Below are 26,609 nucleotides of genomic sequence, written 5' to 3'. Positions count from 1 at the left end.
GTTGTTGCCCGACTCGCGCTTATTCCCGAAAGTGGCGTAAGCCGAGATAGCCGAGATGCTTCGGCACGCTATTATTATCCCGTAACTTGATTTACTATAATAAACGATGCACGATTGTCACGTGTATATATGCGGGGTGTCCCGGAAATTCTCGGCTGACTTAAAGTCCATGCTTCCTGAACGAGAACAAATGACAAGGCCGTATACTTTAATCGATTTTAATCGTTTTAATGTGAATTTTATTTATTTGAGACTGTGATGTTAAAAAAAAAAAAAAGATGGTGAGGAAATGTGATAATAAATAAGCATCTAGTTGTTGCTAAAGAAAATGACTCCAAATTTATCAAATGTAACCGTTAATGCGATAGCGGCGTAACTCATGTAAAAATGTAATCTAAGTAAAATGAAGTTTGCGCCTGTCAAGTAAGTTTATTTTCCTTCAGGTCTTTTCCTTTCTCCTTTATTCTCTATAATGGATAATGTAAAAAATTCCTTTTTTTTTTCTCGATTCTCGGCACGCCCTAGTTTGCCTTTCGAGTTTCGACAAGCCTTGTTAAAATCGATAATCCGCATCGGTTCGTATCTACACGCGTACCGAAATTCATCGTGTTTTGGACAATGGACTTATCGTAAGACGGTGTTACATTTGAGATTAACTGTGCACCACAATAGGGAAAATCGGATCGCTAGCGAGTGAGAAGTGTGGATTGTCGAGATTTTAACGTTTCAATTTTTTATATTTTTTTTTAGCAAAAACTTTCGTTAGAACAATGCTATACGAGAATTGTATACACGCAAAGCTTATCTCCGAAATATTCGAGTTTCCAACAAAAAATATTTCAACAATTTATGCCGTGTATTTTTACAACACAAATTTCACGCTCTAATTAAATCAAATCACTATAGCACTATAATTAAATATCAAGTGCGACGAAAAAAAAGAAGAGATAAATAATTATTAATAATATATATATATATATATATATATATATATATATATGTAGTATTGCTTATGTTTGCATTATATTTTTTTTACTCATATACATATATATAGAGAAAGATAGATGTCTAGGATCGCACACGTGATTTATCCACTGCATGTGCGCGCGCTGCGTGTTAAAACATAGTATTTTAACCCGGTCTTGTGTATATCGGCCAATCCATTTAAAGCGATCTCTCGGACTGCTCGACCCGTTAACGCGATTCACAGGCGAGTTTCTACGGTTTCGGAACCGTCACCGCGACTCCACCCCCACGGCTTTCTATGACTCTACCTTTTTACGGGCTCGTCATGAGCCACCACCACCGAGAAATACCGAGGAATTACGTTCGTTAACCCCGATTGATCCCGACGGCCTTTTTGTCATTGTGCTTGGCTTTATTGGCGAGACTTCTTCGTTCGTTCGCCTGCTATACGCTTGGACTCGCTTGCGAGCAGAGTGCATTGTTTATCGACCAGACATGAATTCGGTTTAACGTGAGCACCACCATACTGACGCTATTCGAGCAACTGTCAGTTGCAAGAGGAAATAATGCCATATGTATGGTTAGCGTGAGAAAAATGAAATCGAGCAAAGTCTTGACATATGTTTCACAAAAAAATATTATTAAGCAATAATCGCGATGTTATATATATATATATATATATATATATATATATATATATATATATAATACTATAATTAATTAAAATTAAATTTATGAGAAATATAAATTAATAGTATTTCTGAAATAAACTTTTTACTTGTGAGAATTATTTTGTCAAAATTTAAAAAAATCTCTCTCTCGGAGAGAGATGATTACATCTTAAATTTAACAAAGTGTTAAAATAAAATATTTCTTTGAAATTAATTGAAGTCTTACAACAAGCTGCTTGAGTTTCAATCGATTCGCGATAATTTTGATGCTATAATATGTGTATGGAAAAAAGTCAACTTTAAATCTAGTCTAAAAGCGTTCATAAATAAAATTAATAAATCTCAGTTATTAAAACCCTGTATGCATAACGCTTGTAAATGCCGCAGTGTTTGGAGCGAAATGAGTTCTTAATTCAATTAACCTCAATAGGATGGCAATGGTGCCGACATTGACAATATCAGCAAACGCAATAATACCGCCCAAGCTGCCACTTGCGATGATTATTCTGATAAGAAGTAAAATTATGATGTTTGTTGCGCCGATAACAAATATCGTGCATCAAGAAACTTGATGATGGTATTAATGCAATATCTTTTTCTCTCTCTCTCTATCTTTCTCTTTCTGCCACGACGAACTTTATACCCCTCTTATTTTTTTTCCGGCATGATAACCCGGAAAGTATTTACAAGCATTATTAAAGACTCAATTCTATCGTGCGTTTCTCAAGATCAGCAATATCCTAAAAAGTTTGTTACTTTTTTGTCTTCTTTGATGCGATGTAAAATAGCTTAGACATTATATATATATTAAGAATTTTTTTTTTATCATCAAATATTTAAAAGTAAATATTTTCTCTATTAAATGTGAACAAATTGATAAAAAAAAAAAAATCATATAACAATAGATGGAAGATATATAATATATAATTTTATATTAATATAAGAAGTAAAATTACGAAAGAAAAAAAAGGGAATTCTGCAGAAATACGCTCATGTGGTCTTTACATTTTCTAATTATGGCCAAGCGTTTACGAGCTTATTTCCCGATGAGCTCATTAATTTTATGTATTAGCCAAGTTATTAAGAACGATTCGACTCCGACGCTCCATTAATACACGTTCGCACCGCATTGCGAGGCATTAGTATTTATTAACCTAAAGTCACCCTGTAATTGACGTAATTGCCAACTCGAGTTATTCCGCAAAGACTGTGGAAATGACTCGCTACAAGCGTACATGCCTCGCGAGCGAGATTGTTAATAAATAATATGGAAAGTTCCCATGTTGTGCAATTATAATATTATATATGCCGCGTGTCTAAAACAACTCGACTCGAATATCATGATAAAATTATACGTTACCACGCATCTTCGATTCGATATATTATAATATAATTAACACGCATAAGTCATTTATCATTAATATGAGCGCGTTGATATTTATTTAATTATTCTAGAACTCATCGCGTATTTCTTAATAATTATATAATCTGCTATGTTATGTAATGGAGAATATAAAAAAAAATCTTATTATTCACGGAGTGGACAACAGGATTTTTTGAACAAATCGAGATTGTCATCGTCGCGCTTAACTTAGGGAACGTAGACGCAACGCGTCCGACGGATTGAGAGAAAGGCAAGTCGAAAGATACCGCACTTTGCGATACATGGGGTTAGTGCACGTTTCCAAGGCTTCCTCTCGAAACGCGATATGGGATGCGCGCCTATTATGCGAACTGAAGTCTTGTGGAAGTTCGCCGTGTGGAGAATACTCTTAACTCTCCTCAGATTCTTCGAATTCTATATCGCGCAGTATTGATCGATTAAAAAGAACGGAACGAAAAGAGGAAACTACTTTTTTTTTTTGCGCATAATAAAATTTGCAGCTCGCGTTGAAAATGTAATACGGTCCGATAATTTAATTGTGCGCGAATAAAGGAATTATTTACGCACCAGTTCACATCGGCATTTCGTCTCGTATTCGCCTTATTCGCACTGATTTCAAATCAATTCGCGAGCTGTCAATTTTATTGGTATATAATATTATGTAACTTGTATGTTTGTCATTTACGATAATTGTAATATTAAATAACTAGACGTCAGGCGTGTTAGTTAAATCCAAATTATTGTTAAAAATAAGATCTCATTTTTTTTCACTACTTCTTTTTCATTAGTTAATAGTGATGAAATTAATACTACTAACATATCGATTTTACTTTCAACGAAGTCGAGAAATGACCTGTCAATTTTGCTGGAAACTTGCCGGAAAAATGATAGACTCGGAATTATGCCATACCGGATGCCTTTTGTGATCAAGGTACCCTGTTTTTCGTTTCTCTTGATAAAGGGGGATCCCGCCGTGAACGTAACGAGAGATAGACGAAGAGATATTTAACGGAGATATCAAACGGAATCGGAGTCGAGACATCTTCGGGTACAGATATCCGCGCTACGACCTATGTTTCATCTGAATAATTTCCGGTATCTCGTTGACCCATCTCGAAATATATATATGCATGAGATGAATCTCGCATGCGCGCGCGTGTATTCATAGTGTCTGGACCACAAAAATGGAATTTTATCCAAAAAATTTCGTGTACTTTGATACATAATTATATATTGGTATTTTCCATGGCAAATTTCAATGACATCCAATGGTGCTTCTTTCTCTTTCTCTCCCATTTTTTTAAATTTCTCCCACGCAAAATTAAAATATTGGATGGAAACCTCGTCGCAGATAATTTGCCAAAATTCTTCGACATCTTGCTTGAAGCAACTTGAAGATAAATCAAGCGTCTCTGTAATTACGTCTCTCATCGAGCTTTCGCTGAGGAAAAAAATCCAAAGTTCATCGAGGCGACATTTGTCGCCGCCAAGAATGGTGATAACGGCGTGATACCTCGCATGTGAATATAGATAAAGTGGTAGGTAGCATTGGTTTGCTATTGGCTTGGTCGACGCGGCGCCTCCGCGCGATGAGAAATGCGAGGTCGGAGCCAGACGCTAGTCCTCGTCCCTTCATCTTCCTCCAAGAGAGAAAAATACGTCTAGATCGCACGCGTTTCTCGAACTCTTTTGAGCGAGATTTATTTTTTTATCCTATGCAAGGAGTCTTATTCAATTTTTCAGATAACGTTAGAGGAAAGAGTTAACTAATACTTTGCATTTTTATTTTAATTAATTAATAAAATATTTTTAGGTCATTCTATTTTATTAAATTGCCATCCTTTTACTTGACATGTACATATATTATTATTATTTTATTGCCAAGTATCTGCGTATATCTCACTCTTTGGAGATAATCTACTTGTACTAAAAGACGGAAAAAAGTGTCTTACAAACTTATTTATTTATTCAGTAAAATATTTTCTTTTTCGTGTAAAACTCTTGCACTTAAAAAAAGTAAAAAAAAAAAAAAAAATTACATTCCTATCCCTAAATCTAACTTTGTATCCTTGGATAAATGACGGAGAATTGCCTCGCGGAAGGACCTTGAGGAAAAGCCTCTGCATCCCGCCGTATCTGGATCGAGAAGATCCGCGCGCGCGCGCTTTCGTTATTACGTGTTTGCGTCAAAACTTAAAGTCCTTCGATACGTGCTGCGGGCGAAGGACGCGGGCGCGCGTAGAGATGTGGGTCACTCTACATACGTATGCGCATAGTTGCAGTCGCGGTCCTCGGGTATCCGAATGCCCCAATGACCTGGTTGTCCGGTTTCGGCATGACCTCGCCTCGTGACGGAGCCGCTTCGCGTTTGCGCTCGCAAAATCAAGGTAAACTCATCGCACGAACACACATTCACGATTAGCCCAATTCCGCTCTTTCTCTCCTCCCTTCCCTCTCTCTCTCTCTCTCTCTCTCTCTCTCTCTCTCTCTCTCTTTTTCCACCCTCGCTGTCTTCCCTTTTCATTACGTCCCATAATGCCCATAAAGCTTCCGCAGAGCGTAACGGTATCATATCGCTCGACGTTTACCGATCCTCGCGTCCATTAACACATTATCAACAGTCTGTGAAAATTATATACGTAGAATGATCTTGTAAGATGAAGAAATCTGTCACATGAAATATCTTACTAATATAATTTTTTGACAAATTTAATATTGTGACATTGAATTGTCAAACAAAAAAAGATCAGAGGTTCTAATGAAGAATCAAGGTTTTTAGAGATGAAAATAAAAAACGAGAATTTAATTAATTACACGCATACATTATTTTTAAATTAAATCTTAATTTATGTGTGTCTTATAATATTATATGTATATAAAATTTAAAAAACATGAAATTATGCTATGTAGAATGCTATTTAATTTCAAGGCTGGAGCGAATTTGCGATTTCAACGACGGAGAAAAGAAATCGCGTCGAGGCCTACCATCGTTCTGTTTTAAATCGCGTTAGCTCTTCAATCCATTTATCCGTTTCATTAGAAAGGCAGTGGGACGTTGATTATACTTTCCAAGTCCACGTGCAACTTGGCGGCCGATAGAGCTCCGCCAATTATCCGCCGGGTTAATTTAAGGCGATTGCACTCTTTTAAGATTATAAGTTAGTGAAACTCATCGCGCAAAGTTGCATGTCGGCCTTTAAAACGCGTAGATTTTAAAACGATTATCCGCTAACCGACATTCGTTCAAAGATTTATCCCGATTCTTTTTTATAGTAAACACGACTCTTAACGTTCTTCCTCGTAGACTTGAGTAAAGAGAGATTTTTGTCTACTATCTATAAAAATAATATTGCAGCTCATTTAATTAATAATATAGAGAAAAAAAATGATGTGTTATTAAAAATAATAATATCAGGAGAATAATATTCTATAAATATTCATATAACAAAAACGCTAACAGTAATCAAGACCACTATTCTTCATTGATTGATAATTAAAAGCTCATCGATTGTTCATTAACTTTTGAAGTTATAAGTATGAAACTTTTCGGAAACGTTCAACACACAAATTTGAAATTGAATCGTCTTTCATTAATATTAATTATATGATTTGTAAATCGTGTTATCAGGAGAAGCGGAAAGTTTGACGAGATACATCGGTCTTGATTTATACTAATTATTATAAAATTTTAATGTACACAGATACGAATTCCTCGATCTTTTAATTAATTAAAATATCAGCATTTTATTTTTTCAAGCAACACCACCCGTATTGGAATGTTGTTTGTACGAAGTGTAGGCTCGTGTTCCTTTCTTTTTTTATAAACGAGATCTGCTCGTTGCGCTTTTTCTGCGCGGTGAAAGCAGCGAAAGTTCGATCAGGCCGCGCGTGGCGAATAAAACGAAATATTCGACATGGGCAGAGTGATGACATCGTTAGATCCACGTCGCTAGATATTCAGGTGATGGTACCTGCACGGATGAGGTAGAAAATGTGCCCGTCTATACAGAGTCACCCATTAGGAATATATTTAACTACGACGAGTTTCATGACATTTCGAAATCGTCCCTGCTCTATAAAAAAAAAAGGGGGGAATTTTATTCGTATTTTTAATTAATTAATTATTTATTAACTTTTATAATTGGTTTGACTTTTTTTTTGTAAAACTATATTTTAAAGCAAAATGATGAAGTTAACGATGAAGAATAAATATAAAATGAAATAAAATGAATATCTTGGCTCGATATATGTACGTATTACGTGTATAGGGAAGCCACGGGTGGGGCAAAACACGATATGTATAAATCAAAAGAGCTTTCGGCTCGAAGGATTAGAAAAAGAAGCAGACCCGAACACGTGAATCGAATAATTGGCTGGCACCACACGAATAAGTAGCTTTAAGGTTCAAACGAGCGACGTACGTCAGCGGAAGCTCCTCTCGCGACTTTCGTGCACGCGAATTTGAAGGATTTGGAGCTTGTTACACGTAGTAACAGTAAGAGGCCCACTTCCTCTGTGCACGATGAGTCTAAAATTCTAAATCAAGCACGGAACAAGAGTGTCTCCCTCTTTCTCTTCCCTTTTGTCTCCCCTCCTCCCCTTTCTTCCGACGCTAATGAACGGATTGTCAGAACGGTCGGTCGCGCCCTTTCGATCGATCGATAAAAAGCGTGATTTCGCGTGCGAATAAACTTGCGGCAATTTGCACTTGAATGGAGCTCAGAAAACTAGTCACCTCAGTCGCCGTTGCTCCAGAAAACCGATATCTCGTTATCGACATATTATAAGATGACGGGGCGAGATTAAGTCTTGAGACGTGCTTTATAAAGCACGTCGTATTGCGCGTTGGACAATTTTTCTTCCGCTTACTGTCTTTATTCTTATTTAATTGTTTTTGAACAATATATTATTTATTTGAGAAACATTTCGGTTTTTTACAAAAAAAATATAAAATGGAAAAAATGTTTTTTACATTTTTAGTGTAAACGTTTCGTAAACGTTTTCATAAATGGCACACGTGTAGAATTTTACACAACGCTATTGGCCTTGGCATATAAAACTCTTTCAACAAAGAATAATCTTCTGAAAGTGTGAACTTTATAGCTTTTTTTACATCAGGTCAGTCTCTATTCACAGACGTGAGAATAATTTTCGAAAAAATAATTTTATGAATGAAGGAGAAACGAGAAATGATATTTAGCGAAACAATAGCGCGTGATTTAAATAAACAAACGACAAATAAAAAATTCTCTTTCCGAGACAAAAGTCCACAATTATAAAAAATCATGAAAAATTTTCTACAATAATGTTGTTGCTTATGTACTTGATATAAAAAACATTGAGAAATTAATATTCGAAGAATGACATTCCTTCGAATTGCAGGAGTTTCATCGATATCTTTTCGAAGATAAATATCGGAATTTCTCAAACTTTCGTCCGCAACATTTTCCATACGTGATTTTTATTACAGAACGCGACGAAAAATAAAAAGCATATTGCCTATGCATAATTGTTTGCAAACTCATGAAGTGTCGACAGAAGAATTGTGTATTCAATTAGGCAACGAGAATACGTATAAAGATATTTCGTAGATATGCCCTCGTTAATACCTTAATTATATTGCTCTGATTCATATTATTTCCACATCATACACTTTAAAACGTGTCCTCCAACTTTTCCCTTTCTCCTGGCGCAAAAATTTCCGCAATGCCAGGAGGATGGGAGGGAGGAGGGGAGGGAGGGGAGTCTTTCGCGTGTGCGGTGTGATAATGTGAGCCGGGGACGATGTGATTTAACGCTTTAACAGCAGATTGTCGCGACCACGAAGACCGCAAAGGGTCACGAGCGGTCGGTCGGTCGGTTGGGACCGTCTGGTCCAGCTTCGTCGTAGTCGCCGAGCTGCTAATTATTTATGTTGTCCTATCTTCGCACCCTATGTTAATTGAATTCACGTTCGTACGTGGGAGGGGTCAACTGTCCCTGGTAATTTCGCCGATGCACGAGGTGCACGCTGATTGTGCCGTCGATGAACGCTCGTTTGAGCTCCTGGCGTCCATCGTAATAGCCATGAAATTTACTGTAATTTATAATATATTGTCAAAGGAGAAGAATAATGGTTGTAATGAAAAAAGTATATATCTCACATTATTATGATAAAAAATAATCGTCATTTTTAAGCTTCTTGGATGTATGATGTATAAAAATCTTTTTTGGCGTAAAAATTAAGGATTGAAAAAATTACGTTTTGGAGGATATATTTAAATTTTTTAATATAAACATAGTGTCTAAATAATATATGTAATAATAAAAATATATATTTTTAATAAAACATGCATATGGAATAATACAAATCGGCGTGCAAATTAATTTCTATAAAAAAATTTTCATGACCAATCACAAATCTGAGATTTAAACCCTTCAATTTGTAACGATGAAAAGAAACAAAAATCTTTTCCATTTGCATAATTGATATCTTTCTAATCATACTTTTTATGTATTACAGATAAATTTACGCCTCATCCTCGTCAGTGGCAAGACAAAAGAGTTCCTATTCAGTCCGAGCGATTCTGCGGGCGATATAGCACATCATGTGTTTGAAAATTGGCCGGATGGTGAGTTAGTCATTATCGTTTCGAAACTTTGCTTGCCCCAATCCATTCCATTAGCGTTGATATAATTGCTATAGCAGCGAGATCTCCCGTGTGATCTATCCGCAATTATTACCATTAATTACCGATATGCCATCGTGTCATGTGAGAATAAAGTTGCAAAATTATTTGTGAAACACATTCAACATTCAGGGGACATTCATTAGAATCTCTCTAGATTCAAGAATTTTTAAAATTAAAAAAATCAGACATTTCAGAAGAAAAATAAAAAGACAAGAAAATTGCATTTATTAGACATGAAAAATATCACTGCGCAATTAATAAGCGAATGTTTCGTATTTTTATAATTTCAATAAAATTTTATAAACATTTAAAATTGAAATAGAATTTAAGTAATATGGAGAGTATATTTTTTCATTTTAATATAATAAATTGATACATAAAGGTTACGAATTTATGAAAGTGTATGAACGCAGACAGTAAATAGAGAAATTCACTCGATTTACAGTAGAATTGTTCATATTTTCTTTGCCTCGTATCTTATACCAACACACAAATACGTCCGCCACGTCACTCTTTTAAGATTCGAGAGATTCGGTACACTCGGAAGCTTTTCGCGGACAGTTGAATCGAGCGAACGAAGGAGAGCTCTCAGCATCCTCGCAAATGTTACAGACTGGGCAGAGGAGGCGGTCGCCAAGGCGGAGATCCTGCGGCTAATCTACCAGGGTCGTTTCCTGCACAGTAATGTCACGCTCGGTGCTCTTGGGCTTCCCTTCGGAAAAACCACGGTGATGCATCTGGTGCCGCGGGAAAATCTTCCGGAGCCTAATTCTCAAGGTGAGCTCGCGAGATACAACCCCCTTACCTTCCCCCTCCTCCTCATACGCGCACGCAGACTTGCGAAACTTTTTACATCGCGAGTTTCTCTTCCCCCCTCCTCTCCCCGCGCTTCGCAAAGAAGCTGCGTAAACAGACACGTAATTTTCTTTTCTAAAATCTCTTCTTTTTCTCAAAATAAATCATCGCAAAATCATTAAATTAATTACAACACCAACAATCGCGAATCTAAAATTAAACCATAGAAAAATCTCTTTTTTTTACGTTATTAATCCGCGAAACATAAATGTTCATTAAATCAATTATAAAATTTAATTATCTGATTTAAAAAATTACTAAAAATGATCATAATTGTAAAAGTTAATTTAAAAAAAAAGGTGAGAACGTGTAAAAGTTATTTTTTATTTTGTAAAATTAAATAAATAAATAAAAAAAAAATAGTGTAAAGAAAGTATGTTAATTAAAATAAATTAACACATTGTTTCTTGAAACAAATTTCTGTCTTTATAGCATCCTTTTTTTAATTATTATAATTTTCAATAAAAAAATATGTGGATGTGTATGGATATACGTGCATAAAATTTGTATATAACATAGCTTTTCTCTCTAGAGAAAAAGAATTTACCCGGCTAAGGGTTAATCCCCTGCAACCTGTATGAAAACACTTTGCGCGCACACTCTGCCGCACTTTTATTAATATCATGTTAAATCTGTACTCGTTATCGTTCTTTAAATTTGTTTATTCGTTGGTCTAAACTGAATCTATCATACACATCGGTAGGTGACGCGCTTGCGTAATTATTACGGTAAAATCTCGTTACAACGAGCTGCCGCCGCGGATCTCGAAATTGAATTTGTTATACCGAAAGTTCGTTATATCAAGCCGCGTTATATTAGATGCGGAGATTCAATCACACTTTGTTACAGCGAAAATGTCGCGTTCCATTGGCATTCGTTATAACGGAATTACATCGATTAGCTGTATTTAGCTGCTATTTGACGACAGTTTATACAGAACGCACGGATATTTTGACAATATAAAAGTTTTCCTGACAGAAGTCTTTTTTAACAAAGATATTATAAATGTTATTATTTTTCTTTCGTAATTTCAAGTTTTTACTAAAAATAAAAACATTTCGAAAATTATACTAAATCAAAACATCGACAAATAGATTAGAAAATTCTATATTTTTAAATAAAAATTACTTCAAATAATATAAATCTAATTTATTTTATAATAATTATATTAAATAATTGATTGTACATAAAATATTTTCACACTTTTACAGCCTCATTTGGGAAAAGTTTCTTGACGATTTGTAATTAGAAAAATATTTTTGACATTTTCGCGAAAGATCAACTTTAACGCGACACAAGTGCATTGATAAGTCAGGCAACACGATTCGCGTATGCATCTTTATCAATTTAACATGGGTCACTGTACAATTGGTTATCAATGAAAGTTCAAATCTGCTCGCAGAATCATTCGTCGAGTAAATGATCGTTCAGTGAGCGTCAACAGGCAATTTGCGCAACATTCTCATTATCATTTGTGCATTCTATATTATCTTGCGTAAAATGCACATTTCGCAAACTCTTTGCATTCCTCTTTGCAACTCCTCTGTCATTTCCGGCACATTCCGAGCTTTTCCGATGAACCTAATTTAATGACGATCCGACAATCATAAATGTTAAATTGATAGAAATTTCCAACAGTCTATTTTTCCTCTTTTGTTCTTCTTTTTATATTGCGATATCAACTTTATCGCATGCGACTCGCTTACTGCTAATTATTAATCGATGTGAGGGTAAGTGCGACGGATAAAACATGGTCAGGTAGTTAATAATCAGCTTTGATCGACGGAGAAGATAATCGTCGAGGAACGATGCATTGTGCAACTTGCCAACAACGCGTCGTTACTTCACAATATGGAGGAGGTTTCCTCCTTTCTAAATTGGCTTTTTCACATGTACACCAGTAGTATAAACTGCAAAAGAAAATCCAAAAAAAAAAATGCATCATATTTATGAATTTATTAAATTGTTTATTATTTGATTAAACAACATGGAAATAATTTAGCAGTATATACATAAATAATATTTGTATTTATACATATTGATTAATATAACTGATAATCGCTTCCTGTTTACATCGAATTTATTATATTTAATTTAAAATGATGTTATTATGTATTTCAGACAAAATATCTTACATCTGAACAAACTCTTGATATTTAAATTTATATTCAAGTTTTTTTCTTATATTTATTAGTTTTGACATTCTGGATTCAAGATATCGATATTTTTTTTTTTTTTTTTTATAAATATGTATTCAATTACATCGATTAATAATCGAGTGTTGATGATACCTATTTTTATTTTTGATCTCTTTTCTAGGCATTCTACCTAACGGTGAGTTTATGTATGTCATGCCCGAAGATCCCGAAAATGACTTCAATTATACGATACCGTTCTAATCCTCATTCCAACGTGTGAGTCTTCCTAATCCTTATCGCTTACTCCCACAAGTTCCAATCCCATTGCATGCGTTTTCCATAATAGTGAATAAATATAACGAGAAAAATAACGTACACACTTTATCGCTTGGAAAGAAAAGATTCAATAACATCGCATAATGTGACAGATAAGTGGGATCCAACAGAAAGATATCATTTATGATTAAATTTAAGTGTAAGCCACATAGATGCCACAATTCCTTTTAAAAGAAAAAGATTTTGAAATATCTTATATTTAATAATATTGTATGCTATATAATTTATATTACTATAAAAGAGTAGAAAATAGATATTTTCTTTATGGAACTATTGCAATAAAAAATGAAGAATATTTGATATATCTCTTTGAAATATAACTAAATCAATTAAATTCTATAAAAGAAATTTTAGATATAAAATATAATATCTCGCGTGCGTTGCACCAAAAAATAAAAATATAAAACACATACAAAATAAATATAATGGGGAAAAAGATCGAACAATGTCATTGATTTTATTGCCAATTTTATTTCTTCGAAATAATAACACTTTTCAAGATTCCATTTAATCTGTAAAAAAAAAATATTTCTCATTTTAATTTTGCAAAGACATTAGATATATTTTTCACACTTTCACACCTGTACAGCAATACATTTATATGCAAACTCCTCCGTATATCTCGCGATATTGAATCAACGGGAGACAAAACGAGATCCTCCCGCGCCAAAAAAAAAAGAGCACGCGATTGAATCGTACGTGTGCGTTTCTGTTCCAGATCAGAGACAAAAAAGTAAAGGCGGTGGAAGTAGTTGCTGCTCGGCTTCCTGCTGCATACTCTAGATCGTCCCCCGGTGGTCGTCGCCGACGTCGGTGGTGGATTTCGCGCGGATGGGCGCGCCGCATAGCCGAACGCGGGCTCACCCGAGCGCCGAAGAGCCATGGTTTCTAAGATTTCATGCTGATGTATAATCGTTAGTGGCTGAGCTCGTGAGCAGTGTAGCACGAGACAGAGATAGAAAGAGGGAAAGAAAGATTATATCGCTCCGGTGCCCTCGTTGAACGGGGCGATGATGAGGAGGAGCAAGCGATGCGGGCAGTTCCCCGGCGCGGGTGACACGTCGTCGTCGTCGTCGTCGTCATCGTCGTTGCACCGGTCGGGGATTTCGGTTCGTTTAGTAAGCGATAATGCGTACTGGATCGATACGCGCTGGAAATTCCGAGCGGGGAAAACTCTGCACGGAAAAAAGAGGAAGAAGGGCGAATAGGGTAGCGTTGCGAGCGAATGGATCGTTGCTGGCACGACGGTTAGAGTTTGCCGAGAAGTCTCCCGATCGCCGAGTTGCACCGATAGCGATGGTTTACTAACTTGGACTAACGACATCATTTTGGACGTTATGGCTCTTGTTGTAATATACAGATGGACGTGAAAAGGATTTGATTAACGATAATCGATTTCGTTAACGGCTTAAATTAAATTTCGATAAACTTTTTTTTCCTCTCCCCCCCCCTCCCCTCTTTTCTTTCTGTATCCGGCTTACGATGTTTGTAACATTGGAAGAGGAAGAAAGAGAGAGAGAGAAGGTATATAATTGTTATTCTCGTAAAGTTAGCTAATTGACTTAACTGAATTTTCATTAACTAGAGAGTTAACTAAATAAATTTAATTTAACCGCGCTGGTTAACTAATTTTGCATGGCGATGTTTCTTACGCATTACATTGCTAATTTACGTTGTTCTAATGTAGACGAAATAATCGTAAATGTAGTTAGCAGTCTTGACTAAATTTTGGTTAGGGATTATATCCCATTGTCCTTTTTGTACATAGATTATAGCAATAGCTGTAATATCGACAAACAAAGAAAATGATCGTTAATTTAGTTAACAGATTTAATTAAATTTTTTTGGACAGCGATACCGATCCTTTTTCCTAAATTATGATTTCCTAGATTGTAGTTATAATTGCGAAAAGGAGAGAGATATATATATAGGAAAACGGTTTTATTAATTGTAAGCTTTTAATTAGCACACTTTCTCTCTTTTCACACATATACAGTTAATTTAAATTTCGATTACATGATGCCAACCTATATTAATTTCATTCATTTCATTCTTCATCTCTATATATATTTTCAGAAGCAAAATTAGAAATCTAAAAAAAAATTAATCATCTCTTGAACGTTTTACAAATATCATTCAAGTTAATCATATACTTTCAACATCACTCGGTGTCGGTACAACCGGTCTCAAAAAATCAGAAAAGGGGACGATGAAAAGGTGAACAATTGCAAGTTTGCTGCGGATACTCGTAATGTCGTTTTTATTCGCCCAAGTATAAGGTATTCGTGCGTGCACGATAAGACGAATAGAATTTCCAGGGGGGGAAGATCGGGTAGCAAAGAGGCTATGAGAGTTCCGAGACACACCCTGGAACGGCGCTACAATGCTTAGAAACTCAACCACTATCACAGTACTTTGCAGCGTTATAATAATTACGTAGAAATGGGATCGTGTGCGTGCTTGCATAAATATGAGTGTATCGCGTTCAAATGAGGGAGAAAGAGAGAGTGAGTGAATAAGAGAGCGAAAGAGATGAGAGAGAATTGAAAAAAGAAAAAAATTTATGTTGTGATATGCAGGTAGCGAATACATATACATATATATATATATATATATATATATATATATGTATGTATGTATGTATGTATGTATGTATGTATGTATGTATGTATGTATGTATATACAGGGTGTTTCTTGTTAATCGCGCTTTCTATCGACGATAGAGAGGCGTTGATAGTTAAAGAGAATTTTTGCGCGAGAATATTTGGGCGTTTTCGAGCGCGAGAAGAGGATAAGTCGCTTTACGATAAATTTTATTCGATGTAAGAAGGATGATAAATGTGTGAAGATTGATACGGATATCCGTTGGATTTACGATATTTTCTTAGACTCATTCCGTATTAACTTTTTACGCGGTGTTTATCGTCAAACAGAAAGTGCGATTGGCCAGAGACTCTCTGCGTATACAGGATGTTGAAAGAAGAGAATGCAAAATATTGAATATCCTTTGGAAAATTCTTTTATCGTATCTTTTTCTGTCGTTGTCTTTCATGTCTTAAAAATTTTGGTTATCAAGCCTCACACGCATACAATCTAAATTTACTTGAATTTAAAGCATACATATAAATTACATTTGAAGTTGTATATTTTATACATATATATATATATATATATATAAAAATAATAAAATTGCAAAATATAATATATAATACTTTAATTTTCATAAACATATATAAATTTGTGATAAATTTGTGAGAATCAAATTCACTTTTTTCGATAGAAATACGCGATTGGAGTAATCTCAAATAGATTTTTATCATGATTTTGTTATCCAATCATATTTTTTTTATCAACCTATATACATTCTCCGAGAAAGCTTTACTTGGCTTTCAAAGTTCGTTCGCCAAAGATAAATCACGTTGACGTCACGATATAAAGGAAATCGCTTTTAAATCGAACGAAGAACGTACGTTGGCGTATTTTTGCATCCTCCTCTCTTGACAGCCCGTATATATACGTATTATTATCGAAGTCGCGTGTGCACGCGCGACGGTATGAGACGCACGTTGACGCACGTTAAGCTCTCATACGAATAGACGATTTTATTATCATGAATTTAAAGAGGAAGTAATATTATATGACGCCACTTTGAGAGTTTAGTATTCCGAAATATAAAAGATTATTGGAGAAGAAAGAGAGGAAGAGTGAAAGAGAGAGAAAGAATGAGAAAGAGAGAGAGAGAGAGAGAGAGAGAGAGAGAAAAGATATTGGATCTCTATAATGAATAGTTATGATTAAATGAAAACTCAAATATATTTCCTGTTATATATAATCCCTCCCCTCTCACCCATCAATCCCCCTTGATCCTCTCTCTATTCCATCTTCTCTTGTTTCCCCTCCCCTCCTCCCTGCTCCTCTCACCCCTTTCGTGTTACCCGTCCATGCGAATCTGTCGGGCCTAGAATGTCGCTGTCATTAGACCCAGAAAAATAATTCCATGCTATAAATTTACGTGCCCATTTCGAATATCGATTGTAGTTAGATCCAATCAAACATCAAACCGTTACGACGAATACGTTGTAGGCGATTCTTTACACACACACACACACACACACACACACACACACACACACATATATATATACGTACGCGCAAAAGCGCGAGTAACTCTAATACACTATCTAATATACTCTCTCTAACATACTACCAGTAATCGTACTGTAATTCTTACGAAATGCATAACCTTGTGTATATATATATAATGCAATGTTCTTACTGTAGTTAAATTGGAAAAGAGAAGAAGGAGAAGAAGCCAGAAATTTGTGCGATCAACACAGCGCGAGCTATGTTTAATTTATTTCTTATGTACACGTACATACACACACGTACACATTATATATATACACGTATATATATATATATATATATATATATATATATATATATATATATATATTCGCGAAGTGAAACGCGAAGCGACCATGTTTGTATATTTCGAAATCGTTATTAGTACCTGCCTGACTCATAAACCTGTGCCATACCACAATTCTTTTATCCCCCTCCTCTCACACATTTTCCTTCTCCTCCCTCCAACCCTTTCTACTACATACTTCTTCCCTGCTGCGATCGGCTTTTAACGCGCAAAGTATTTTTGCTTGTATTTTTTCTCGCGGAGATCAAAACGAGATCACGCCAACAATGTTCAGCGATTAAAATTCAGCGATGGCATTTATGTAAACGATAGAGAAAATGTTCTGTCAGTCGGAACACATATCAATACTGAGGTCGAATTGCGTCGACAGTGAGTCTGTATGAAAATATAGCTAATGCCAGCGCGCCTTTCGGATGCTATCCCTTTCTCTACGGATTAAAGTCTTATCCATTATTTGGATGTGAAAGGAAAATTTAATCGAGATCGGGATTAATGCTGACGCCGATGTCGCCGCAATTGAGCTTAACGTTGTTGATAAATTGTCACTGATGCAGAATTAATCAGGCCGAATGAATCGACCGCTGCGGAAAGGGCATAAATCAATCTTTTATACAAACGAGCCGATAAAATTTTCGTTGAATTTGCAACAGAAAAAAATTGAAATTTTTCCCGTACAATTACTGTATCAAATTTAAAAATATGCAATAATCATAAATAATCGCAAATGCGAGAGAACAACAGTATCTTCTTACTTTTGAAGAACTTCCTTGTTTTAAAACATAAATCTTTTTTTTGCAACGATTGATTCTTTTTTATAGCCATTAAACTTATATGTGAATTGTCAGTGATGTTGTTTTTTGTTTTCGATTTAAGATATCAATCATCTAAAATCTAAATGAAAAGATAAAGTAAGGACAACGATATTGTAAACGGAGTAGTTGCGAAAATGCTTTTGCCTTTCCGACTTTGAGCATGTATGCAATTCCAAAAATTATACCAGGAGCAATAATGGCCAAATCTCTTTATAAAAATTTGCCCCATATTCTCTTCAAAATGGTAGAAGTCTGATCATGCATTTTGAAAAATGGTTATAATTCTCTTAAAAAGCGTAGAAATCATTAAACTTAATCAATTAAATTGAATAAGAAATATATTGAAATAAATGAAAGAAATAATTTTCTCGTATTATAATTTATTCTGATAGATAATTGGATTATTTTTCCATAAGGAGCCTCCTCGGGCGGGCCTTCTTAATTTGGCCACTACTGTCATACAACGCGAGCGTTTCGTCATCTCCTATTTCGAAGCGAATGAAAATATCAAAATAGATGCATATTGCGACAGAGGATAATGTTATTCCTAATCTATTCCTATATCGAAGCGATTCTGTACGGTGAAAATCTAATGACGAGAACATTGTATATACTGTAGGTTTATGGGAATGGCTCGCACGATGCATTCATTACAACTTATTCATTGTTCTTTACTTTACCTTCTAGCGGTGTCTCTCATTAGTTATTTTTTTTTTTTTAGAAAGGATCCGCATATATGGAGCGTTATATTAAGCGAATACCTTTAAAAAAAAGAAAAACATCATTACTTTTTTTTTTTTTTTCTTTTTGCCCCGCCCTGCTCCCCATGATTCATATTTTTTATTATAAGATTGTAAGTTGTAGATTATCTATATAATGCTGTTTATATAGGGAAACAAATTGTTTAGTTTGTAAGATTTTAAAATCCGCGAAAAAGAGAGAGAATGAAAGAGTGAGAGCGAGAGAAAGAAGAAAGAGCAAAAGCTGCACATTACATCCGGTATGTTGTGAGTTTGTGAGAGAAGTGCGCGGAGAACATGAAGAAGACTCTATTAGTCCTATCGTGAATGTACTATTAAAAAAAAAAGATGTAATGAAGAGTTAAAAAGTATTCTTAAAGATGAGTTGCATTGTATTCATTTCACGTGCAATTAAGACGCATCCGAGATTATATAAAGTAGGCTACCGTTTGTGTCGAATTCATATACAAGATGAAGATGAATGTCTCTGTAAAGAGATCGAAAGAAAAGAAGGGAAGAGCAAGATCACTTTTTTCCCCCCAAAGTTTTGGACTTTCGTCAATTTCGCATTTACCATCCATTTTATCATGAACTTAATTTTGAATTATTGTTACAAACATAAAGGCTCTGTAATAAATTTATCTTGTAAATCTTTTCACTGCAATGTCACTTTCACATGTTGAACGTAAAGAGAAGATCGCAAATATAGTTTCTAAAAAGACCGCCATTAACCAGGAGATTATGCTTTCTTTTTAAATATAATCAAAATTAAAATTATTTTCTTGAGAGTCTGGAAAAGGATGTGAAAAACACGCGTACTGAAGATTGACGATATTTCTCATATAAGAGCGTTAAAGTATAAAACTGAATTAAAACACATATACATCACGTGGTCGTTGATTTGAAAAACATATATATATATACGTATTGTTAGCCTCGTATTAATTACTAATACGTTTCGTAGAGAGATATATCTTACAAATATATATATATATATATATATATATATATATATATATATACAAATATATATATATATATGATCTCAAATAGCCAATAATTATGTTATATTTTGCAGTTAACGATTTAAAAGGAGTCGATCAATCGAGTCGCCGCGCCATCATAAACGCGATAAATATGGAGATTATATCACAAATACACGCTCTGCTGGCGTATAGAATATACGGTCAAATCTCTCTTCGTTGTTCAAACGAGAGATATATAAAAAGTTTATAAATATATATAAAAGAAATGATATTCTTAATATCGCGCGCATAATCTGCAAAAAGAATTATACTTCTATGTACGTCATATCAAAATTTTAGCCTATAAGAATCCATTCAGTACGGATTTACGAGCAGAAATCTCCTCGACTCTTTGATTCCGTTTTCTTCTCTTTAAACAAATCTCATTGTTGTAAAAACAAGAAGTATCGCAGACCAACAATGATATCATGTGGAGCAATTTTTTTTTTTTTCACAAATCTGAGTCATATTTTAGGCTTATTATTTATTAAATTGGCAAGATTCCTACTTAAGCAGTAGGAAATTAGGAAATTACACATTTATTGAAAATAAAAATACATCTTGAATTAAATATATGGCGATTTGAAACCTCATTTATATGAGCAGTAAAGATATCTGTGCATGAAAAAAATCAATTTTTATTATTAATTCAATTTATTTTCAAAAATATGGCCGCAATTTCTTATCGATAATTTTGGATATATAAAATTATACATGCGAATCTCGATATTCATATAATCTAGTTATCGCTCGCAGATGTTTTCGTGTCTCGCGCGAGATTATTGGATCAATTTGCCACCTTTCGTAAGATTATCGATCGGTATCGACGAAGAGAAAGGAGAGGATTTATTTCGATATATAAGGACTTGAGAAATATCAAGTTTCGCTTGCAAATATAAGCAAATTATATCAAATATGGAGCATAAGAACGTCGCATAATGCTATATTACGAATAATACGCGAAACATTTGATGATAGATATAATTGATGAAAAGAAAACGATATTTCTTGTGAAAGATGTGACATTCTCCCTTTAAATACGAATATACGATAATTTTAAAACTATCCATCTAAAATGAAATGAATAAATTTAAATTTTATTTATTTGCAGTGTATGATATCCCTTTCTTTTTAATTGCTAACTAAAAATTCATATATATATATATATATATATATATATATATATATATATATATATATATATATATACATTGTTTTATAGTGTAATTTCATTAGTGAATAACCGTTTCAGTTTTCAAGAAATATCTCTTACCACAAACATCTATTTGTCCAAAAACGTCCTGCATATTTAAATATTTCGCTACTCGTTGGCTATAATAAGGACGCATGAGCCACGTCATATTCGTGATATATCAACGAGCAGAAAATTGCAGCTTATACGCGGTTCATGTAATATCGTGTAACGATTACCGTTATATAATGAAAACCGTTTACTAATCCACATTTATATATACATATATATAGGAAGAAACTCTACGCGATAAAAATCTCACACAATTACTATTTTGAATACTACCTTTCGCCTATAAAAACGGATCCGCTTTATTTTTTCTTCTTACTGGTAGTTTGTATACCTTATGATTAAGGAACGCGAGGTACAAAGGAACCAGAGTGACATTTGATTTGAAAGAAAGAAAAAGAAAAAGAAAAAAAAATAATAAGAAATTTATATACTGCGACACGCGCCGCGTCAGGAATGTAATCGACATTCTTTGCGTAATTGTAATGTAAACGTAAAACACCAGCCAGAATTCACGCAATATGTCCCTACTCAATGTTCGCATATGAAGATTGAAAAAAAATGTATAAAGCTATGTAGTGTTATAAAGAAACGAGTATGTATGATTTATATTCCTGTACTTTTCATGGATATCGAAATATTTACCTGACATAGTCATACCTTCTTCTTATTCTCGCAAGATGATCTTACAAGATTGAGAAATAATTACGTTTAATATTGTAACATCCAGATATTTAGATATTACATTTTTTGCAGACGATAATTGTGATAATATGCGACAACACGGAATATACCAAATAAAATGAATTACGCAATTGATGGAAGGGAAAATGGAAGGGAAGATAAAAACGCAATATTCTAGCCATGAAAAATCTCTAAAAAATGTAATTTTATATCGAATAATTTCAATGAAAGTCGGTATTATATACTTATTAATTATCAAAATCGATCATGTTCACTAGAAAATATGGTATTGATTTTTTTTCTTTTTACGCATTATTGTGTTATCTGTATTCTCTCATTGAATTAATCCTGTCATTGTCAAAAAGTAACAAGTGATAATTGAAAGATGTAGATAAATGAAATTGATTTATCTTCACAGAATTATTGGCTACTTTTTTCTATGAAATATTCGATATATGAATGCAAATGGAGATAAATACACAATCTTCCAGATTGGATTTCAATCAAGAATAAATTGATGCAAATTTACTACTTTCAGCAAAATAAAAGCAGTCATCAAGCTGTAGTTATTCAATCTCTTGAAAAAAATATGTAAAAAATATTGAGATAATCATTTTCTATAATAACAAATTATTTCAGAAAATTGCTCCACATACACACATATTATTGTTCATTTTAAAAATTTAGATTTTTAAAATATACCTATGTAGCTCTTCTTTTTATTGCATTAAATCAATAAGATTTTTAAATCAATTTGATCCATTTGTTTTCAATGAAAATCATTGAATGTTTTGAATAATTATCAATTTGATTAAGTTTCAGAAGATAAAATATTTTATTTTAGATAATATATTTTGAGCAAGTTTTATATTAAGCAATTTTCAGTTTCCTGGTATTAAAAAGATTTGTTATTGTTAGAAAATTGCATAAATGATGATCTATCTTGGAATGATAAATTGGACAAATTTTTATTTTGACATATTTATTAACAAGATACTCTTCTAGATACCTCCAATGGATCTATAAATGTGTGCCGTTGGATGTACATCATAAATAATAACTTTAGCTAAGATGACACATTTAAAACTTCATTGATTTAGTTTCCTATAGTCTTCTATAGCTTCCTCTTGGCATAGTTCTTAAAATTAGGTACCATATACATGGGTGATACCAATATTGCTGAAGCGAGACACAAGAACGAAATTATATGTTCCTACAACATAAATCGCCGTCATTAATATAAAACTCGTTTAAAAATTCATCTAAACGTAATCTTTTCGTGTACGTAAGCACAAGATTTTTATATTACACAAAATAATGTGAACTGTTACGCAAAATTTTATATTTCTTACGGACATTGTACATCTTTCTATAAAGATCGACCGAAGAAATCTTATATTTTCGTATCAACGCGTAAAAATATCATTTTTTCAGAATTCTACAAAGGAGGTTAACTATGCATGGGATCTCTCTTACGTAATTTCATCTATAAGAGAAATTATACTCACAGCGGTGGATATCTTCACCCTTGGCGGCGTGCAGAGGATCGTATTGTGGGAATAAGTCCTGGCAATATTGCCGGTCAAACGGGACGTGCTTATCAAGCTCTTGCGAATCGCAAGCATCTTTACTCTTGTTACTTGCCAAACTTTACGGATAATGCGGAATAACGTCGCCGAGAGACCTGAAAAAACACCTAGGAGTATAGATTCTCAAGATGTGCCACGGTTGAAGTTTGAGGTGAATTGCAGCGTTGCGTTCGAAAATCTACTCGGCGGAGTAGTATTTGATTGGACAAAAGGAGAAAAGATTTCTTTATTCTGATTGGTCGAATAGATTTTCTCGACAAATAGATTTTTGAACGCAACCCTGAATTGTCGGAATGATACGGTTTGACAATCTTATCGAAACATGTGACATGTGACACGTTATGATGCATCTTGTCAACATGTTTTTAGAAAACAGTGATTATAATTGCATAAAAAAGAACGTGCGGGAAACTTATATTATCAAGAAAGAGCGGGAAATTTATATCATCAAGAAAAATAAAATTACTAGGAGAATTCAATAATTATTACAATAGAAACCTGTGTCATAAGATATAACTTGTCATATTTAAAGTGAAAAATGGATGTTGTTACTCCTACTCCTCAAGATCTACAGAGGAAACTTTATTTTTTGGTGGAACAGTTGCAGCACATGGCTGGGGAGCTCCCACCAAAGTATCAGATGCGTCTGCCATATGAATTATTGTCCGGTTTGGCAAACTCATTGTTGAATGATACCATCTTTGAGATAGTGAAAGGACTTATGGAAATACAGCATGTCACAGAGAAGCATCTCTTCCAACAACGGCTTCAGCTTTTGAATCAACAAAAAATTGAGTCTCAAGAAACATTGTTATCTGCGTCAGCGACAGATGAAGAGCTATCAGCAATAAAAGCAGCTCTGCACAAGAAGCACAAGGAAGAGTTGAAGCAATTGGACATGAAATTGGTGTTACAATTGGATCAAAAAGTGGCTGACCAGCAAGGCATACTAGAAAAGGCTGGAGTACCTGGATTCTATGTGACTAACAATCCAATGGAGATTCAAGTGCAAATGAGACTATGTGACTTTATAATTAGGCTCAGCAAGATGGATATACCCTCTTGACATGGATATATAGTCTATATTCACTATTTTTCTTATATAATTTTTCTTATACTTATCTCATGGTAAGCATTTGTCATTACTATGTTACTATTTATATTGTTTATTATTTGATATTAAATTCTGAAGAGGGAAGATTGCGAAGATTTATTATACAGTACTTTATTTAACTCAAGTATTCTTTTGTATACAATGCAATGTTCTATATATTTTGTTATATTAACAAGAATTAATACACTCAAATTTACAGCCATCAACTTAAGTATAATAAATCATTATATCTATATATGATACAATACTTTTTTTTATAATAGAAAAATATTCCTGACAATTACATAGATATCATATATGTGATAGAGAAAAATAAATTTTTAATAATGAAAACACAAGTTATACTGAAAAGATATAATACCTTTATATTTTCTTTATTCATATATGTGTATTAAATTATAATAAATAATATTTAAAAAAAAAAGTAAGTCTCTAATAAGTTTCTTACACAAAGTTATATAATAAAAGAAATTATTTTCTTCTTTTAATATATAAATTTGTTTTTTATTGTAATTTAAATTGTATTTAATTTATGTACACATATTATTTATAAAGAAATATAAGTAATTATATCACTAAAATAATTGCTTGTGGTTTATAGAATAACATTTATGTTATTTACAAATATAGAAAGCACTTTGAGGGTGTATCTAAATATACCTGTATCCTTATCAAAGAATTACTAATAATATAAAATATTCTTTTAAATTTTTATGAAATATATTCAATTCAGAAGATTATTCTTTTTAATGTCACATACATAAATGATCTACTCCCATTCTCTTTTTGTCTTTTTTAAGTAATATATGAATTATCTTTTTTTTTTCCATTATATTATTATATCCTATACAAGAAAATATAAAATAGAAATTTTGTCAGCAGTATTACTATTATACATACTGTTTAGATTTAACTGTATACTGATTGTGTCGATGAAATGTGAGTACTAATTGGTTTTCCAGATTGAAGAGGGTCGGTCTTGTGTGTTTGTATGAAACATATACGGTAAACATCATCGAATATTGAAACAAAATGTACTTCTAAACCATCTGTAATATATTTAGGCAAGTCATTGAAATCTTTCTTGTTCTCCTCAGGTAAAATTATGCATTTAACACCAACACGCTTTGCCTTAAAAAAAAAGTATTTTATTAATTTTATATCCCAAATTATATATAATATAATAATAAAATTATTATATTATATAAAACTAAGAAAATTATATAATGCATTAAATTAATATCATTATTTAATAATGATACTAAAATTAAATCGAATAACAATTGATTGTAATAAGTGGAAAATTATATTTTCACTTACTGCAATAGTTTTCTCCTTGATGCCACCAACAGGAAGTACCTTGCCCATAAGACTTAATTCGCCTGTCATCGCTACGTTCTGCCTGATGGCTTGGTTTTTAGCGAGGGAAAGTAACGCTGTAGCGATCGTCACACCAGCACTAGGTCCATCCTTCGGAGTAGCGCCCTCAGGTACATGTATGTGCAAATGGGAATCGTAAAGAAACGTATTGGAGGGATCCTCCAGTTTTAGATGATTCCTCGCCACGGTCATCGCGATATGTATAGATTCCTTCATCACGTCACCGAGATGACCAGTAACCTCGAAAGTACCCTCGGATTTTTTGCCGCCCGTCGGTTTTCTGATGGTAGTCTCGATGAACAGAGTGGATCCGCCCATGGCAGTCCACGCCAGTCCCATCACTACACCGGGAGGCGTAACTTCGTACATCCTGTCGTGCGTGAATACGGGCTTCCCGACGAACTCGTGCAAATTGTTCGCAGTGACGTCGACTTTGTTGGCCTCTTTTTTGACTACCTTAAATGCCACTTTTCTGTGCACTTTTTCTATATGTTTCTGCAAGTTTCTCACTCCCGATTCTCGACAATAAGATTTGATCAGCGTTGTAAGCG

At 33.8% G+C, this 26,609-nt stretch overlaps 3 protein-coding genes and 1 long non-coding RNA gene across 5 annotated transcripts in view; 2 read left to right on the top strand and 2 right to left on the bottom strand.

Moving 5' to 3' along the window:
• The window catches only part of LOC126854356 (ubiquitin-like protein 3), a 40,804-nt gene extending 21,145 nt beyond the window's left edge, over positions 1 to 19,659 (top strand). The window contains exons 2-4 of the mRNA XM_050600964.1: positions 9,524 to 9,632; positions 10,305 to 10,469; positions 13,740 to 19,659. Of these exons, the coding sequence (XP_050456921.1) occupies positions 9,524 to 9,632; positions 10,305 to 10,469; positions 13,740 to 13,804 (339 nt within the window). The 3' untranslated portion in view covers positions 13,805 to 19,659. The remainder of the gene's footprint in view (positions 1 to 9,523; positions 9,633 to 10,304; positions 10,470 to 13,739) is intronic.
• A 3,281-nt stretch (positions 19,660 to 22,940) lies between these two features.
• LOC126854358 (uncharacterized) lies at positions 22,941 to 23,631 on the bottom strand. Its single transcript, XR_007688101.1, has 2 exons — positions 23,484 to 23,631; positions 22,941 to 23,188 (listed from the first exon to the last, which is right to left on the bottom strand). It is a non-coding gene; the product is annotated as an uncharacterized LOC126854358 (long non-coding RNA).
• Positions 23,632 to 24,091: 460 nt separating this feature from the next.
• On the top strand, positions 24,092 to 25,022 carry LOC126854354 (gonadal protein gdl). The gene has a single exon (XM_050600962.1). It carries the CDS (start codon positions 24,103 to 24,105, stop codon positions 24,628 to 24,630), a length of 528 nt encoding a protein of 175 aa, XP_050456919.1. The 5' UTR covers positions 24,092 to 24,102; the 3' UTR covers positions 24,631 to 25,022.
• Positions 24,774 to 26,609, bottom strand: part of LOC126854325 (lon protease homolog, mitochondrial) — a 5,763-nt gene continuing 3,927 nt past the window's right edge. For both annotated transcript variants that reach the window (XM_050600899.1, XM_050600900.1), the window contains exons 9-10: positions 25,999 to 26,609; positions 24,774 to 25,809 (exon numbers count right to left, since the gene is read on the bottom strand). The exon at positions 25,999 to 26,609 is cut by the window's right edge and continues 293 nt beyond it. In XM_050600899.1, the coding sequence (XP_050456856.1) occupies positions 25,588 to 25,809; positions 25,999 to 26,609 (833 nt within the window). In that variant the 3' untranslated portion in view covers positions 24,774 to 25,587. The remainder of the gene's footprint in view (positions 25,810 to 25,998) is intronic.

The sequence above is a fragment of the Cataglyphis hispanica genome, chromosome 14 (genome assembly GCF_021464435.1).
Source record: "Cataglyphis hispanica isolate Lineage 1 chromosome 14, ULB_Chis1_1.0, whole genome shotgun sequence".
Taxonomy (NCBI): Eukaryota; Metazoa; Arthropoda; class Insecta; order Hymenoptera; family Formicidae; genus Cataglyphis; species Cataglyphis hispanica.
The sequence above is the reverse complement of the archived record's forward strand: the minus strand, read 5'-3'. Positions and strand labels throughout refer to the sequence as shown.

What these genes read in the sequence shown, in the direction of transcription:
- LOC126854354 (XM_050600962.1), top strand. Translation starts at nt 24,103, where the DNA reads ATGGATGTTGTTACTCCTACTCCTCAAGATCTACAGAGGAAACTTTAT.